This window comes from Aspergillus welwitschiae (genome assembly GCF_003344945.1).
Source record: "Aspergillus welwitschiae strain CBS 139.54b unplaced genomic scaffold BDQ94scaffold_3, whole genome shotgun sequence".
Taxonomy (NCBI): Eukaryota; Fungi; Ascomycota; class Eurotiomycetes; order Eurotiales; family Aspergillaceae; genus Aspergillus; species Aspergillus welwitschiae.
In genome coordinates, this window is record NW_020798697.1 from 304,717 (window position 1) to 321,016 (window position 16,300).

Consider the following 16,300-nt stretch of genomic DNA (forward strand, 5'->3'; position numbering starts at 1 on the left):
ACACCAAAGAGTCACTGAGATCAGTGTGTATCGCACAGAAGATGTCATGGGCAGCTAGGAGGCAAACTTCGAAGATAGAGGATGAAGCGTATTGTCTCCTCGGTCTGTTCGATGTTCATATGCCTATTCTCTATGGCGAAGGCAAAGCTGCATTTGTCAGACTTCAGGAGGAGATCATCAAGAGTTCCGATGATCACACGATCTTCGCGTGGAACTATTGTGACATTGAGCAAGAGAGCCGGTATACAGTCCTTGCTCCGTCCTCAACCTGCTTTCTCAAAAACGTCGTCCAGTGGACTTGTCCGCGTAACAGTGGGCCATACACAATGACAAACCGAGGCCTCCACATCCAGCTCCCCGTCATATATCGATCCGGGTCTAAGGATAGCTGCCTCGCGCTCCTGGATTGCCACTATGAGGATGATGTCACAGGCGCCTTGGCCCTTCCTCTTACGCCCCGCTCAGACAACACTTTCGATATCGATTATGATATCTCGCGCGGGCGGGTAGTGAGAGTTGACTTGGGGCTAGAAACGAGAGCCACGACTCGAGATCTCTATATCCGATCACAACCAAACGTCCCCGACCGAGGACCACAACTGACATGTCAATTCAACATCGACCAAGACGAGTCCAGAGCAGCGACTCTGAGCATAACGGAGTACTACCCATCGCGAATCTGGGAAGCTGAAAATCACAGACTGCGACTAAGCTCCAATGATTCGACTTCTCTGGAAACATGGGCTGCTGTTAGATTGCAGGATTCTTCCGGGAGAGCCATCGGAGTTGTATTCCACATCTCACCACATAGAAGGCCTGAAAGCACACCAACCTTCAATGTACATGGTTGGATCTACATGCAGACGATGAAACCCGAAATGAATCTTTCGCAAGTAGTCGATCAGGTCATCCGTGGCTGCGCCTCGGCTTCAGCTTACGAATACGGCAACCATGGATCTTGTACCCTTACCTTAAGCCGAAGGCATCACATGGTTGGGACCAACACTTTTGTCAGTGGGAATGGCTCAGAGACGCTTATAAACGTCACTGTCGCTAATCAGTATGCGCCTTGTACGTTGCGTCGTGTCTTTGGCGCGACTCCGAAGCCCTCGAAAAATGCAGAAACGCCGTCAAAGGAAAAGGATTTGCGACCAAGTATGTCTACAGATTAGCAACTAGTGGATCTTGAGTCCTATGACGGGATGTAAGAAAGGTTATAGGAAGAGATTCGAGCGCATGTGTAATTCATCAGTATCTGCTGGAAATGATTCCCAGTATATGTGCCAGATCAGACCTTATTCCTAGGGTAGAATCTAACAAGTATCAAAGCAGCCTACAGAATCAATAGCTATCAACCCGCTCCCTGTACACCTCTCCCGTCACAAGACTTGGCTTGCGATACCCACTCTGCACCACTGCGTTAGCCTGCAGCCGCAATCCATCCAACTTGAACGACTTCTCATCCATAGCCCAGATGGTCAGAGCAAGGTAGTTGCTCCCATTGTAGTTTAGAATGCCCTCAGGGACGGGATAGCTAAGCTGTGGGCCGATGTGATTGACTAAGATAAACACAACCCGTTAGCTCACAGAGACCAAAGTAGGAAGAATGAGAATCACAACAAAAAGAAAGAGAAACCGGTAGGGGAGGCCAACATACCGTACTTCCCAAACTGCCATCCATTCACAAAGAGCTCAGACCGGAATCTTGCAGGCCCCGACCCATCACCAGCCATAGTACTATTCTCAAACACAACACTAATAGGCACATCATACCCATCCGGGATTTGCAAATTGAATTTCGTGGCGAAGAACCCCACCCCGGGCCTCTCATCCTCCGGGAGTCCATCAAACGGCGACCTCTTCGTCCACTGCTCCGTCGGCGCACCGGGGAGATGATATCCCTTTCGTTTAGCGAACAACGCCCCCTCATTGAGTGGACCGCGACTCAGATCAGCGTAACCCTCTCCACCAAAGTTACCCGTCATTTTCCACGATATAGCTGATTTGTCGTCGCGGCCGTGAATAGTGTAATCTAGAATTCCGCGCGGATCTTTCATGAATTCGCCGTTCGCTGGGAAGTTCTCGTCGTTGCCGAGGTGGTCGACTAGGATTGTTAGAGTGTAGGTGGTTCCGGGGGCGAGGGGGGACGGGAATGTGATTGTTTGGTTAGAGAAGAGGGACGCTGGGTTTCCTGGCCAGGAGGCGAGGAATGTGTTGTTGAGCCAGATGGAGTGGCCGTAGGCGTAGCCGCCTTCAGTGAGGAGGTAGAGGGAGGTCTCATTGCCGGTTGCAGTGAAGGTGCCTCTGTAGAGGAGGGTGCCGCCGTTGTAGCCATAGTCACTGGCGTAGAGGGATGTTGGGGTCGTTAGGTTGCGTGGATTTGCGGTTGTGGTGTGTGTGCAAGGAGTCCAGAGGTGGTCGTTGTATTTGGGATCGTGGACCTCTGGGAGGGTGTTGAGGTAGTACCAGTCGAGCGTTGTGAGGTCTGGTAGGCTGATGTTGGGCTTGTGGTAGGCGAGGGTGCCGGTGAGGCGGCCTTGTGATGTGACGGTAGTCGGGATACGGTTTTTGTTGAAGAAAATGCTAGTTACTGGCTGAGGGGCGGAAATGAGCTCGAGGGTAGTGGTCGTGTTGATGTCACCTGTCAGATAGAGGGATGTGCCAATTTTTTCGGCAGTTCGTAGCAGATACCCGGCCTTGACAATGACAGATCGGTTGGTATGTGATTGGGAGACGTGTCGGCCTATGGCTCCTGGAACGGGTAGATCAAGGACCCAGTAGTTGTATGCAGCGTTGCGCCAAAGGAGATGCACCTCGAGAGTATCGCTGAAATGCACGACTCGGCGTGACGGTTGGACTGACCAGTGTATGACAGTGGCCGAGTTGATCTGCTGAATCTGCAAACCGTCGCCTTCAATAGAGATTGGTCTGCCTATATTTGCAGGGACAGCAAATTCATGGAGCTCATCTTCACCTCCATAGAGAACAACCACTGACTTTGAGCCTGCCTGCTTCCATGTGAAGAGCTCGGCCGTGGAATAGATCAGACTGACATTTCCGACGTTGTAGTCAACCAAGTGGATCTTCGAATCTCGACCATGTAGACTTAGTGATCCACCTAGCTGAGGAATTGCCAGGTTCCCTGCGCTAGTATTCACGCGTAGCTTATATGAAGTCGACTCTCGCGAGGTTAACTCTCCATGGCGTACCACATAGAAATTGGTAGGATTCCCAGCTAACCGGGTTACCGCCAGGGAGGTGGCGTCTGTGTAGATCCCATAGCTCCCATTATCTGTGTGTGTCTCGAGATAAGCAGACGATGCTTGTAGGAAGTTGGATTGTAACTTCAATTCACTGTATTTCTCGCGGATGACTTGCCGATCTTCGGTGATGGCCGCACCCACATCGTACGAGGTGTAACCACCAGAATGGCCCAAGTTGCCCCAATTTGTTCCCCCAAAGATCTTCAGCACAGACATTTCATTAGCAAGGAGGGAGAAAGGTCCATAAGCATACATAGTAACCAACTCACCATGTAGAGATTCTGGATGGCAGTGCGAAACCCGTAATTTATCTTGTAGAAGATGCGTTCGAATTCTGGACCGATGTATGCAGCAGATGTCTCGATGCCAACACCGCCCCTAGAGAACATTGTGAGTTGATGAGGCTTCCCATAGTAGGACAGATCAAACTCATATCATACCAAGCATCAGGCACTCCACCTTGAAATTCAGATATGGAAAACGGCGTGGTCGGGCTCTGTTCCTCATGGACGGTTTCATTGTAGGAGAGCAATGGGCTCATCAGGGATGACCAGTTTGACGGATTGGATGCTAGACGTAGATGATTAACAGTGTCCATTCAATATAATCGAATACATACGTGCTGTGCTCCATTGTAAAGGATAATCATCGAAGCTGTAGATGTCAACAGCGCCAACTCCCGTGCCGGGAGCGAAGTTGCCCATAGGATCGGCATCATTGACGATAAACGGCACGACTATCCCAGCCTTTCGATATTGCTCTTCCACGTATGCCATATACTCCTTCTGAAGACATGAACTGTTAATGTCGGGCATGCTGTAGTTGTTGACTTGCGTGTAGCCTTCGTCCTGTACGCAAGCCGTATACTCATTCTCGGGTTGAAATAGGATCACCGGGCCACCATTTGTGATCTGTGCCTTCGCAATAATGCGCCCTATTGCCTGCATATAGGGAGTGATGGCATCCAAGTAGCCTTGATCCGTAGTCTTGAGCCGGCCTTGCACCCGTTTCAGCCAGCCGGGAAATCCGCCCCCAGAAACTTCAGCATTGATATAAGGACCAGGACGAGCAGTTAAATACAGACCGGCTTCTGTAGCGGCCTGAAAGAATTCTTCGAGCGCGAAAACTCCCTCCGCCCGGATGGATCCTCGCTCACCCTCAAGAAGAGCCCAGTCGACGTAAAAGGACACAGCCGAGAACCCAAGCGCGCGGACTTTCTGGAAGACATCGAGCCAGAGCCCCGGAGATGGGAGACGGAAGGGATGGAACTCTCCCGATAGGAGAAGAATGCGCTCACCGCGTACCCAGATGGAGTATTCATCCCACGTCACGATGTCTTGGAGGGAAGAGTCTGTGGCATTAATTTGACGAACATAATTCGGGGCGGAAACCAGGCCTAGGCAAGCCTCCACAGCCAGACCTATAGCAAGCAAAAATGAGGTCTTCATTGTAGAGAAAGATGCAGCCTGATAGCTCAATGGAGCTTCGAAATTCCCCCAGAGCTACTCCACCTTAGCACATTCTTATACCTCGCTGTCCTTGACATTACCGATTGAAGATAAAGCGGGCAGTCGGCTATGAGGTTGACAGCTCGCCACATTGTTGATCCGCAACTCCCAGGGCGGGGAATGCGGAGGACCTGCGATCAGACGCCAATTTAACCGGTTGTTGGCATCGCAAATGGGCTGATGTTTGATGCGGGGGAGACTTAATAATTTCATCGGCATAATAGATAACCGAGCACTGGTATTGTGGAGTGCAGTGTTTTTTTTTCTTTCAATTTAATTCTAATTAATTATTATGATGCTTGATCAATCCTGCTGTATAAGATATGGGCTATATAGGTACTAACTTCACTGCCTGAAACAAGAATATGGTTCTGATTATTATTTAGTAAAATATGTCATCACAAAGCAACGTATACCATGATATAGAAAGATTATTACTGTAGTAAATTATAAGGAAAATAAGTAATAAAAGTGAAGTATATTTATACAGAAGTAAGTATATATCAGTGATATAAGTCAGCTTTATCATAGTTAAAGGATAAGCAGTTAGTGTTGGATGGGTCGAGTTCAATGAAGATATCGGCAGTCCTCCAGCTGATTGGAGTGTTCCGCTGGGCAAGTTGTGGCCTGTTTCACCCCCCATCCAGAAGAGCGGCAGCGTCCACTACGCGCCCGTCACAATTCGTTTTCGCAGCAGAGTGTGGTTATTGCTTCTGTCTTAGAGATATTAATTTATTCCTCGTGGCAATCCTTCACCTAGTAGTTAAAATGACGATTTGGCCAATCGAACACACAAGCCTTTGGCAACACTGGTGAAAAAGAGCTGGCGACATGGGACACAGCTGAGAAGTCGAGCCCGGTGGGCTGTTAGGACAAGTACCGGAAGGCCGTCCAAGAAACAAATATCTCGAAAGAGAAGTATGACCTGAAAGTTCCTGGATACGGGACGAAGCACTGTAGCCGAATAGTTTGCCTGATTGGGAGAGTGCTAACCCGTGATGCAACTAAGCAGATGAGGTGTCAAGGAAGCTTTGCCCCAGCTCGAGCCGAACCTAATGCACTGGTGTCACTCTTCCACCAAGTCAAACCACTCTGGTACCTCCTTGATTAGAGAATACATATATTTCTCCAGCTTTGTCCCGCACTTGGCAAAACCGTCGTTGCATCATTATACTGCCGACAATTGCGATTCGGGGTAGAATATGCGTCATTCTCCAATCTTTCCTCCATTGTTGATAGATCCATTGGAGATTCGATGAAGTTGTAGTAATCCGGGACCTCATCTTTGTTGACAGAAGAGAGAAAGGGCCACGCTTGTTTGTGGGCTTGGATTTTGCTAAGAAAACGTCGAAGCTCGTTAAAATGAGGTCCATGGCGCGGTTGCCGTGATAGCTCGTCCATGTCCGGAGACCATCCAGTAGCCCGAATAGCAGGAATAGAGAGTGGATCGATCAGAGTGACGATGCCGTTAGCCCATTGTGGAGGCGGGGGATGTACAATATGATTTCTGCTCAAAGGGCGTAATTTAGCTAGAACACATGCCTTCTGCTTGAGAAGCATACGACCAACTTCGAGATACCGTATCCGGGGGAGCATAGAACATTGCATGAGTGTACCGCCTTCATAATCCTTAATATAACCCGTCCAGATGGACTTGTCAAGCGTGATCTCTTTCGTGAAGCCTTGTTTTTGGAAATAACCCGTTGCGTAGTTGTCAGCGTAAGTTAGAAATTGCATCACTGGGGATGTGGCTCTGACGTAGTCCTTCAAGTGGGCCATGAGATGCGCCCCGTATCCCTTCACCTGCTGGTCCGATGAAACCGCACAGAACACAATTTCAGCGAACCTGCGATGTCGGACCTCTTTGAATGTGATTCCGCCAATAATTTCCAGGGGCATTTTGCAGATGGCCAAAGACAAGTGAGTGTGATCATAGACGAGACGGGCGATGTAATCTTTGGGCATCTTTGGTAGCTGTTTTGAAACAGATTCTTGAGACCTGTTAGAATGACGGTACTCTCCGTGGAACCATCGTTGTTGACAACCCGAAATTCTATTTCACAGTTCCGTTCTTCTACAACTGCAGGCTTCAAGACGTTCAGACAATTTCAAGACAAGTCAAGGACCGAGCATACTTTCTCTGGAAAGGGAACAATCCGGGTTACCGCGGGAAGGCTTATCTGCGGCGGTGCCTCCCTATCATCAGAGGTTTTGAGTCTTTTGGCATCGAAGGCAGCATTCGGCTCTTCAGGTGTTGTGCGCTTCGCGACAAGGGGGGGTTGTCCATTATCGAGTAAGGGTGATTGCAACTCTGCTCCGTCCATCTTTGTTAGAGGTGCCAACGAACGTAGACGGTCAAAATAAATATATAGAATTAGCGGGTAATTGCAGGGTTTGGCCTTCGAATAACGTAATGATGTATGAGCTGTTGGATGTCCTGCGTGATTACACAGCCCTTCGCGTTCTGACACAGGTCCTCGTGATAGGGTCATGTGATATTTACGTTTCCGTTGGCTTGTCTCAGTAAGTACTTGGGAGACCCCGAGACCTTACACGCGATCGGGCTAAACTGGGCTAGTTAGATATGTTTATTACTATTATCGCGATAATTCAATAAAACTAAAGAACAAAGAATAGCAAAAGCTTTTATAAGAAACTTATCCGAAGATGACACCTCTAGGGCGTTTTGTTGTGGTGTAATATCAAAAAATCAGATTCCTGCGCTAGTCGTTGTTTCTCTTGTAGAGTGCGGATAGTGTTCGCCTGTCAACCGCTAGGATAAAGGCGGTTAAGGATGCATGCTGGCCACATCTACTCTATGCAGTTCGCAATGAAGACACTCTTGCACTTTGAGCAATTTTGGACATGGAAAGACAAATTATCCTTTCATTTTTGTTTGAAGAGCAGAAAATTGTGAAGTCGGATAGCTTGCAGCGTCACGAGAACCAAGCATTGTAAGTCCTGCCAAGAACACCAAATATATGTAGACTCAGTGAGTGTTACATCTGCGAATACATTGTATCACATGATGGTACTACATAGAGCCCTACAGATATCAGTCAACTACGCCTGGGGGCAGTAGCACTATATAATCCAGGGGAGCGGGCTCGACCCCATTCGCCTCACCAACAATCTTCAGCTGATCACCCTGCCGAATGCCGACCCCATGAAACGTAATCCGAGTGGCGGAGTGACCATCCAAGTATATAGATGGTGTATGGCCTAGGGAATTATGCTCCATATCCCCAAGCCATTGGCCCACTACCTTATCACCCACAGATAGTGTCCACTTCGATTGACCGCCATAGAGATCGTAGTAGTTCACCCCTATGTCGTATACTCCTGATGGGGCCTTGATGCTAGTTCTCGCCGTCCCAGTCGTTGAATTAGAAGTGGTAATAATTGCTGTAGTATTAGAAGCAGCCTCGAACGGACTGACCGTATACGTCTGGTATCCATCTAATCTCATACTCTCGGCTTCAATGCGCCACGGATGGTGACCCACACGTCCAGCCACATCTGGGATTCCGGTCATGTTGTAGTAGAAATTATTGATAGCATCTCGCCAGACAATGGAGTGTCCCGCCTGGTAGACCAGTCGCGACCGCATGGCTTCGTATCGCTCCCGGTCAATGAGCCCTTCCAAAGACTCCCATTGTCTGACGAATCCGTGTGCAGCTTCTGCGCCCGCATAGTGAGCGTTGTAGAAATGCTGGATAACAGTCAGTCCGGAGTGCAGACGGTGCGTCCATGGTACATGGTGAAACCACAATACTAGGTCATCTGGCGTGCTTTCTAGTGATTCGTATACGCGAGCAACCTCCTCCGGGTATTGACCGGTATAGCCGGTGCCGTTCCGTATTGTGCGATCCATACCGACAGAATCATGATCAGCACGTGTCCATTGACCCCAGCCATTGTTATCCTGTGTAGCTGGATTTGGACCATAGTGGGTATACAAGATGTCTGTCAGTGTCTGTATGCCCAGGTTGCCGGTATAGTTTTCATAGGCAGGCCAGGAGGTCATTGACATATCGGAGATAGTGTTAATGACATGGTGATTTTGTCCAAATGTGAGGCGAGTCCAGTCTTCGAGGATCTGCTCAGATTCGTCTGTCGGACTCCACGCCAAACGACCGTAAGCGTACAGATTGGACATAGCAAGGTGGCTACCCAGCCATGTTCTGTTGGTGCCCACATTAACGACAGCTGCCCAGCCTCCGAGCGTTCTGTTGAAGCGCTGACCGGATATGATATCGCGGACCATCGATGGCTTGTGGTCTACGCGTAAGTCGAAATCCAGGACCGTCTTCCAGAGCGGAGGTAAGTACACCAAATGGCATTGCTGCCCCAGGTACTCCTGACTAACCTCCAACTCTATGGCTGTGTTGGTGTGGTAGAGGTTGGCAAAAAGTGGAGAGGTAGGCTCGCGCACTTGGAAGTCGATCGGGCCGTACTTTATTTGGATCACGACGTTCTCCTCGAATTGACCGTCCAGGTCCTTGAAATACTCCACTGCTGCCTTAGCACGATCAGCCTTCCAGTCTGATTCGTTCAAGTTGTCATCATAGACGAAAGCACGGTACATAAGCACACCCCCATACGGTTGCAGGGCACGAGCGAACAGATTTGCCCCTTGTGAGAGTGTGCGATTGTATGTATCTGGACCTGGCTGGCCCTCTGAGTCGGCTTTGACGAGGTACCCAGCCATGTCTGGTACATAGGTATAGAGACTATCAGTGATATTCTGCCACCATGCAATGACACCAGGATCGAGTGGATCATAAGTATTTAAACCACCCAAGTCTTCGGGTGAAGCAAAGTTCAGCGATATGCCAATTTGAACGCCGTATGGTCGACATGCATCTGCTATACGACCCAGGCCTTTCATATTCTCGGGTAGCAGTAATGTTGCGTTCGCATTGACATTATTGACGACAATTGCATTTATCCGGATGGATGCAAGCAGTCTAGCATATTGCTCAACAGGAGCCATGTCTTCCACCACCGTGCCATCTTTGAAGAATATCGACGCACCACCGTATCCTCGTTCAATGCTTCCGTCCATGTTGTCCCATTGATTCACCCAACGGATCGGCGCATGTGGGCTCGTGGCATACGCGACACGAGAAAAATTTCGCTGTGCCACCATAGCTAGATATTCGTATGCTCCGTACAAGGCTCCTCTGGCATCCTTGCCTAAGATCCGAACTGTGTCCCCTTCGGATTGTAACCAGAAGCCATCGGGATCGAGCTCAGGCACATTAATGTCCCGGCAACTTTGGCGGTACTCATCCAGAGTAGCCACCAGAATTGATGCGGAGCTATTGCATTGAAATGGACGAGATGTCAAGTTCGTCGAAAGAATCGATTGGAATCCCGCTTTCAGTTCTCGTCCGGCGGTCTCAATTGGGCTTCCTTTGGTGCTGTTCAACAACACAACATGAGACGGTAAAGCCTGTTGACAATGCAGATCGCAGGACACGGGAGCATATCGGAGCCAGCCATCGTACCCATCCTCGGCTGCTACCATGGACAGCAGAAGAGCCAGTATTAATTGAAAGAGATTCAAGCCTCTCATGGTGGCGGGTTCCTTCTGACTATGCCATCGCAAAGACACCTAGACTACCAGCCCTCTTCTTCATTCATATATACACGCGTCATGGCCTGTCTGCAAGATCTCCCCGCATTGTCGGGCTACGAACGCGGGGGAGGACTTCATGCTAAACTTTGTATTCAGGCTATTGTTGCCGCTCGGGGTAAATTGTATGGTTTGACATCATCATAGCAAGGGCGACTTTTGCCGGAAAGTTCTTTCCTGGATTTCTATTGATAGTTCCCGTGTTAGTAGTTTAGCCTCGGAGAATCTCCGTGCCCATCGAATCCAGGTTTGTTTGTGAAGCGTCAAGACCCTCCCGATCGGGAAAGGCCTGGTCATGGTGAGATGAGTGGGCGTCACGGGACTCGCTAACCCAGGCGGGTGCGATCTAGCCTGAACGGGAATGGCGCCTTCACAAGATGACTGGAGGCCTTACTCGCTCCCTTGCCTGTCATTTGGCACTTTATTACTCGCAAGCCTTTTGCCGGGGTACAGCCACTGTTGTCACGTTCCAGGCAAGAAGTATCGATATATTATGCGAATTATCGCTCATAACTAGCGGCTTCACCTACAATGGCTGCCCGAACTCCTTCCATCGCCCGCAACTCGTTCCGGGCCCGCGCGGTACGGCTTCTTCGTCCGCCACCATTTGATCTATAGCAAGTACTAAATCCCACCAGTGCGACAATTGTCGGCTTCGGAAGGTATCATACCCTGAGGGCCAATTTTGTATTATATTGATGCTCATGGAAATTTCTTTAGATTAAGTGTGATAAAGTAGTCCCTTGCTCCAGCTGTAGCGCTCTTGGAATCGCCTGTGGTCCGACAGGTACGCCTGTCAGGTCTTCGGAAACACGCAGAGCCGATTCCGACGATTAGTGGGTTTATTTAACTCATCACTGCTTACAGGGCTGACTGAAGTTAGTGAGCAAAGATTCTCGGCAATCCAAGAACAATTAGCAACCATTCAGCAAGCACTCCATCAGATAACGAAGCCATCAACTTCAGTACAGCCAGATCCTCACCCCATAGCCACCGGCCCAACAGCTCCTCCGTTTGAGGGACAGTCATCTTTCCATCATGAGACCCTTGTAGCCAGGGACGCAGCATATTCTGCTGCTAATACTGCTCGAGATGGACAGGTTGGGGATTATGTCTCTGCTGCGCTCTCCTCTCTAAAAAGTAGCCTCGATAGGCACAATCACGCCATGAATCGGAGTGGAGCACAATCACCTGCGCAACTAAACCAGACATTGCTTCCTGTAGATCTGGTCATAGCAGTGGTGAAGAAGGTTAAATGTATACATCTCCATTCCCTTCGTTGCTATCACTGACGCAATATAGCTCGACCTCCTTTCTTCCTGGTCAGTCAATCTTGGTTAGACTCCACCCGCGTGGAACATCTATGCCAGTCGATATATTTCCCGCTAGATCCTGTGCCACCTGGCTCGCTCACACTCTTTTATGGTATCCTTTTTTATGTGATCCGCGATTATCTTCATGCAGGAGATCCCGACCTGGCACACTTTGACCTTCAATTAAGCCTTGAGCTCTGTGAGCGACACTTTGTCGCTGGCTTGAGTAAACCTGAGATCATGTTCGAGCCAACTTTGGAGAAGATACAGGCACTGTTGCTTGGGGTATGTTTGAGCTTTCCAGGTGATACACATTCTGACAGATTCAGGTTCTGAAAGCACAAGAGGAAACCGACGTCCAGAGGTGCTGGACTTTCCTTTCTCTGGCATTTAATATGTGCCAGAGCATCGGGTTACACCGACGTTCCACTTTAGAGAAGGATGAGTTTGCTATTGCTGAGGCAAAACGCCATGCGTTCTGGGCCCTTTACACCATTGACAAGAATATCTCTCTCAATATTGGCGTGACATCTCACTTTCAAGATCACGACATCGATGCAGATCTTTATGCTCCTTCAAACGATCCCAAGTATCGCCCGTGGGACTTAATGGGGCTTGTGATCGTCGAATTCGCGAATGTTCAAGGTAGAGTCTATGACCAGCTGTACTCCACCTCTGCTTGTCGAGCAGGTGACGAGCAACGATCAGCATCAATTGAGCGGCTGTCTTCCGACCTAATGACAGTGCGGGACAAGCTCCTTGCGGTACGCATTCCTTCTGATGAGGCATTCAAGTCAGCTAATGCTTTTACAAGATTGATGTTAGTCGGGGTCTCTATGCCGACTCACTACATGGGATGGCAGCCTGTGCAGACTTTATAGCATACTCAGTATTGACCGTCATCTACCGCGCGCAGACCCATCCACGCGACGTGATGGCGGTTTCTTCCCAGTGCTATGCATCTGCGACTGCTGCTTTACAGAGTCATCTCAAGTGCTTCACCTACTTCCGCGGTCGCCAGACACATAAGCAAACAGAATATGTAAATTGGTAAGACAAACTGATAATCTGCATTGATATAGTACACTAAAGGGACAGGATACTTCTTTATCCTTCATTTACACCCTTCGTCATCGTCTTTACTCACGCCATCACGACCGCCAGTACAGCAGATCTCGCTCTGCTACAGGATACGGCCAGCTCCCTAGAACTAATTAAAGGCCTTTCACGAGGGTCAATGCACTTATACACTATCTGTGACGCTTTTGTCCGGGCTGCCCAGATCCTCGTGAACTCACAACAGACACTAACCGGGTTGGAGCAACATCAAGATGGATCCCTTGTTATTCCCACAACTGATGGGCCCGGAAATATTGCCCTACCAGATGTTCCATGGCCTGAAGATACATTTGATTCCACCATGAACCAGGCAGACATATCCATGTTCCTGAATGGCTTTATTGGCACAAGTCGATCGGTCATGGATATTCTAAGCTTCGATCCCAATAGCGATTCGATTTAATGAATACACTACATCTTCATTTCATTGCTAATTGCTAGCTGTGGTTTCTAAATTTCATACCTTTCATTCTTTGAAGTGCTCATAAAGAATGGAAGACCGGTCTGGACAATTTTTCACCTGTCTGCGATATGCTAATTCTGTCTATCGTCGACCAAGAAGGCAGGTACACTGGGACATGTGACTAGTTATATTTATCCAAGATTATAATCCTATATACAGTCTGGTAAAGCATAGCAAACGCAGGTCAACAGGATAATTAGCTAATAAAAGTGAGACTTGGTTTGGCCAATGCAAACTAAACTAGGACGCCCAACCGAAAGACGAAACCCTTATTCCAATGGCTTAGAAGACATACTTTTCTGATGTTAGCTGGATCACAACACCAACTCGAGGCGACTTACCGGAATGAACAAGTACGGGACCCTCCGCTCATACTCGCGCCAAGCTTCTCCATATCTTTCGCGACAACGTTCAATGTCCCGCAGGGCACGATGGATTATCATGACAGTGAAGAAGCACGAGTAGAACCAGGGAAATGGCGAGTTAAAGCCAGTAATGAGGCCCCAGGAGAAAGCGAAGAACCAGTCACAGCTGTAATGGACCTTACGCGCCATTCCATCTATACTTCATCAGCCCTGATTCGCAATACAGGAAAGAGTAAAACCTACACCACCCGCTGCACAGGATGGAATCTCCTGTTTTTGTCTTGATGCAGACAGGGTTCTTAACTGATTTCCACGGTAGCTGAGGGAATGTCTTGCGGTTCACAGGCTTTCCTCTCTCCTGAGCTCGGAAGAGGTTCTTTTGACTGTTGCACGTATCCCACACCCAGTATGCGAAAATATACATCACAAATAGCACGCCCAGTGCTATAGGGTTCCACTTATAAGTTGACGGATCGTGGCTCGCCAGGTACAGGGTGCAATGGCAGTAACTCATGGGAACACCAGCAAGATTCCAGAAAATGAGCATGAATCCCCATTTCTCATAGTACATATCCCTGTGGCAAAATCAGTACCGTCGATTCGTTCGCCGCATATAGGAACATACCAGCTAGTGATGATCAGTTCTTCCCCCTTAGCGCAGGCATTCGCATACAAGAAGTGTGCCAAAAGCAGAAAGGACACTTCCCCAGAGACGAACCCATAGTCTTCCCACTGCTTCAACGCAGTTCCGAGCGTCAACAAAAACAGAATATACCAGGGTATGCGAACCTCGAAGAACATCTTCATATCAAGCCACTGAAACAAACGAGGGTTGAGCTCCGCACCCATAAAGAAATCATAAACATGGGACCCCGTCATCCGATGCTGAGCACCTCTTAGCAAGGCAGACGCGTACGCAATAATTGAGACCAGAAAGCCGGAGCAAATAGCCACGGACATCAACGGACCGAATTCTTCAACGAGCGTACTCAGACGGAAAATACCAGAGAAGTGGAAGACCAACGCAGCAGCGATGGTAACATACCACGACGACGCCGCGGAGCAGTAATAATCCAGCTGCTTCCCATTCAGATGAGGGAGGCATTTTCCCTTTCCGTATACGCCCGGGAGGTACAAGTACCCGAGTCCTTCGAGAACAAGGAAGGTCCAGTATATTATCCATGCCCTGCGGTTCGGGTAGGCATGCGTGTGGGCGAGGTCAACGAGGTGGGAGAGGAAGTCGGTGATAGACTGGTTCTCATCGGGTAAGGGGAGGTGGCCGTCGTACAGGGTCGCGCCTATGAACATGTAGTACATGAGAAGGGGAAATCCAAGCATCAGCAGGGTAACCCCAGGGGCGCCTCCAAACTCGAATGTCAGTTTCTCATCCTCGTGGGCGTTGGATGTCCCCTCTGGGCTGCGATCCTTGGATTGCTTCATGCTGGATTGGTGGCTAGTTGTTTTAGTATTCAGTGCATGGCATATCTCGATAGATATCTGTCCTACCTTGTAGCTGTGCTCATAGCAGACATTATTCTCCTTGGATGGAGCTTGTGAGTTCTTCATTGATCGGGCGATCGCGGATTTTTATCAGTCCCCCAATGCTGTTCATGTTGTATACCTCCTTCGTTTCCGTGAAGCCCGCGCCCGCCGTGCTCTCCGCGGACTCCGCGGCGAGCCCGGCAATCTCGGGATTGGTTCTTCCAGGCCAACATTTGTGGTGAAGACCCCTGACAATTACGATCCATTTTGATCTAACCGAAGCCCTTGATGAGACAAGTTCCAAAAAGTAATTTTTAGGATTAGGATGTCTATGGTGATCAGAGACGTTTCCTGCTTTGCTGTCACTGTAAGAGTCAGCTACTAGGTCCGGGCGGCCGTGAGGATGTGTTAGTAACTGCAAGAATGAAAGTGGGGTGAAAGAGCCTAGGGGGAAAGATCAATCATTTCGAATACGGTGATGATGGTAAAATATGTCTCTTGAAGCATCTCTTTGGCCATGTAGGGCTATTCAAGTGCCCAAGGCTCCTTTTGTCGTTTTTTTTTGCCGTCCCTATTTCAATACAACTGCGCAATGACCTTGGGTTCCTCATTGTATATTTCGGGGGCGGATCGCTTCTACTGCGGTCTCTTAAGCTATAGTAGCAGTATCTAAACTCCTCAAAACCCTCATGCGAACTCAAATAAAAATAGATTCAAATCACACAATCCACTGTAGCGTTTAGCACTCATCTACTATTTCTCCTCCCCTCCAGCCCTACCAGGATTCGACAGATACCAGGCTGATGCGCGACCGTCACCCGCGGCGCCAAACCCGCCTCCGTGATTGGCTCCCTCCCAAGCCCCGATCATCAACTCTCCTCCAACCATCAGTGTCATGTTCATCAACCAAGCTTTTATCAAGGATGCACCAAGAGCTAACCTAACGCGTAAGGCTGCGTGTGACAGAGGTGAACCTGCCTGCATATTCACGCTGCCGTCCTGGTTCTACCCACCGAATCAGCACTCTCCATGAAGCGCTCGGCAGCAACGTCCTCCCCTTGGGAGTGTAGCTCATCACCCCCGTGCTGGGGATTGATTTTTTCCTAACGCGCCTGCCTATCTGCCTACCTATGGTAGGGCTGGAGG

General features: G+C 49.1%; 6 protein-coding genes across 6 annotated transcripts; 2 read left to right on the forward strand and 4 right to left on the reverse strand.

The window, feature by feature from the left end:
* Window positions 1–81: 81 nt before the first annotated feature.
* On the forward strand, window positions 82–1,559 carry BDQ94DRAFT_135203 (uncharacterized protein). Its single transcript, XM_026764621.1, has one exon. The coding sequence runs from the start codon at window positions 120–122 to the stop codon at window positions 1,170–1,172; it is 1,053 nt and encodes a 350-aa protein (XP_026630904.1). The 5' UTR covers window positions 82–119; the 3' UTR covers window positions 1,173–1,559.
* On the reverse strand, window positions 1,342–4,711 carry BDQ94DRAFT_181320 (glycoside hydrolase family 35 protein; the record flags this gene model as incomplete). The annotated part of the gene is made up of 5 exons (XM_026773864.1): window positions 1,342–1,559; window positions 1,658–3,464; window positions 3,533–3,641; window positions 3,704–3,833; window positions 3,883–4,711. The coding sequence occupies 5 exons, from the start codon at window positions 4,709–4,711 to the stop codon at window positions 1,342–1,344; spliced, it is 3,093 nt and encodes a 1,030-aa protein (XP_026630905.1).
* A 519-nt stretch (window positions 4,712–5,230) lies between these two features.
* BDQ94DRAFT_135205 (bromodomain-containing protein) lies at window positions 5,231–7,190 on the reverse strand. The gene is made up of 2 exons (XM_026764622.1): window positions 6,907–7,190; window positions 5,231–6,858 (listed from the first exon to the last, which is right to left on the reverse strand). Exon 2 carries the CDS (start codon window positions 6,734–6,736, stop codon window positions 5,879–5,881), a length of 858 nt encoding a protein of 285 aa, XP_026630906.1. The 5' UTR covers window positions 6,737–6,858; window positions 6,907–7,190; the 3' UTR covers window positions 5,231–5,878.
* A 111-nt stretch (window positions 7,191–7,301) lies between these two features.
* aguA (alpha-glucuronidase) lies at window positions 7,302–10,352 on the reverse strand (the record flags this gene model as incomplete). Its single annotated transcript, XM_026773865.1, has 1 exon — window positions 7,302–10,352. The coding sequence occupies one exon, from the start codon at window positions 10,350–10,352 to the stop codon at window positions 7,827–7,829; it is 2,526 nt and encodes an 841-aa protein (XP_026630907.1). The 3' UTR covers window positions 7,302–7,826.
* A 512-nt stretch (window positions 10,353–10,864) lies between these two features.
* Window positions 10,865–13,549, forward strand: BDQ94DRAFT_70878 (transcription factor domain-containing protein). The gene is made up of 8 exons (XM_026776366.1): window positions 10,865–10,994; window positions 11,051–11,074; window positions 11,133–11,248; window positions 11,296–11,669; window positions 11,715–12,010; window positions 12,055–12,489; window positions 12,540–12,775; window positions 12,824–13,549. The coding sequence occupies exons 1-8, from the start codon at window positions 10,944–10,946 to the stop codon at window positions 13,245–13,247; spliced, it is 1,956 nt and encodes a 651-aa protein (XP_026630908.1). The 5' UTR covers window positions 10,865–10,943; the 3' UTR covers window positions 13,248–13,549.
* On the reverse strand, window positions 13,419–15,217 carry erg4A (c-24(28) sterol reductase). The gene is made up of 4 exons (XM_026776367.1): window positions 14,298–15,217; window positions 13,916–14,247; window positions 13,649–13,866; window positions 13,419–13,601 (listed from the first exon to the last, which is right to left on the reverse strand). Exons 1-4 carry the CDS (start codon window positions 15,110–15,112, stop codon window positions 13,590–13,592), a joined length of 1,377 nt encoding a protein of 458 aa, XP_026630909.1. The 5' UTR covers window positions 15,113–15,217; the 3' UTR covers window positions 13,419–13,589.
* Between the last annotated feature and the right edge of the window lie 1,083 nt (window positions 15,218–16,300).

What these genes read in the sequence shown, in the direction of transcription:
- erg4A (XM_026776367.1), bottom strand. Translation starts at nt 15,112, where the DNA reads ATGAAGCAATCCAAGGATCGCAGCCCAGAGGGGACATCCAACGCCCAC. An exon ending in GAACTGATCATCACTAGCTG is followed by an intron (nt 14,248 to 14,297) that starts GTATGTTCCTAT and finishes ATTTTGCCACAG; the next exon opens with GGATATGTACTATGAGAAAT. An exon ending in CATCCTGTGCAGCGGGTGGT is followed by an intron (nt 13,867 to 13,915) that starts GTAGGTTTTACT and finishes GATGAAGTATAG; the next exon opens with ATGGAATGGCGCGTAAGGTC.
- BDQ94DRAFT_135203 (XM_026764621.1), top strand. Translation starts at nt 120, where the DNA reads ATGCCTATTCTCTATGGCGAAGGCAAAGCTGCATTTGTCAGACTTCAG.
- BDQ94DRAFT_135205 (XM_026764622.1), bottom strand. Translation starts at nt 6,736, where the DNA reads ATGCCCAAAGATTACATCGCCCGTCTCGTCTATGATCACACTCACTTG.
- BDQ94DRAFT_70878 (XM_026776366.1), top strand. Translation starts at nt 10,944, where the DNA reads ATGGCTGCCCGAACTCCTTCCATCGCCCGCAACTCGTTCCGGGCCCGC. An exon ending in ACAATTGTCGGCTTCGGAAG is followed by an intron (nt 11,075 to 11,132) that starts GTATCATACCCT and finishes AAATTTCTTTAG; the next exon opens with ATTAAGTGTGATAAAGTAGT. An exon ending in TGCGGGACAAGCTCCTTGCG is followed by an intron (nt 12,490 to 12,539) that starts GTACGCATTCCT and finishes TGCTTTTACAAG; the next exon opens with ATTGATGTTAGTCGGGGTCT.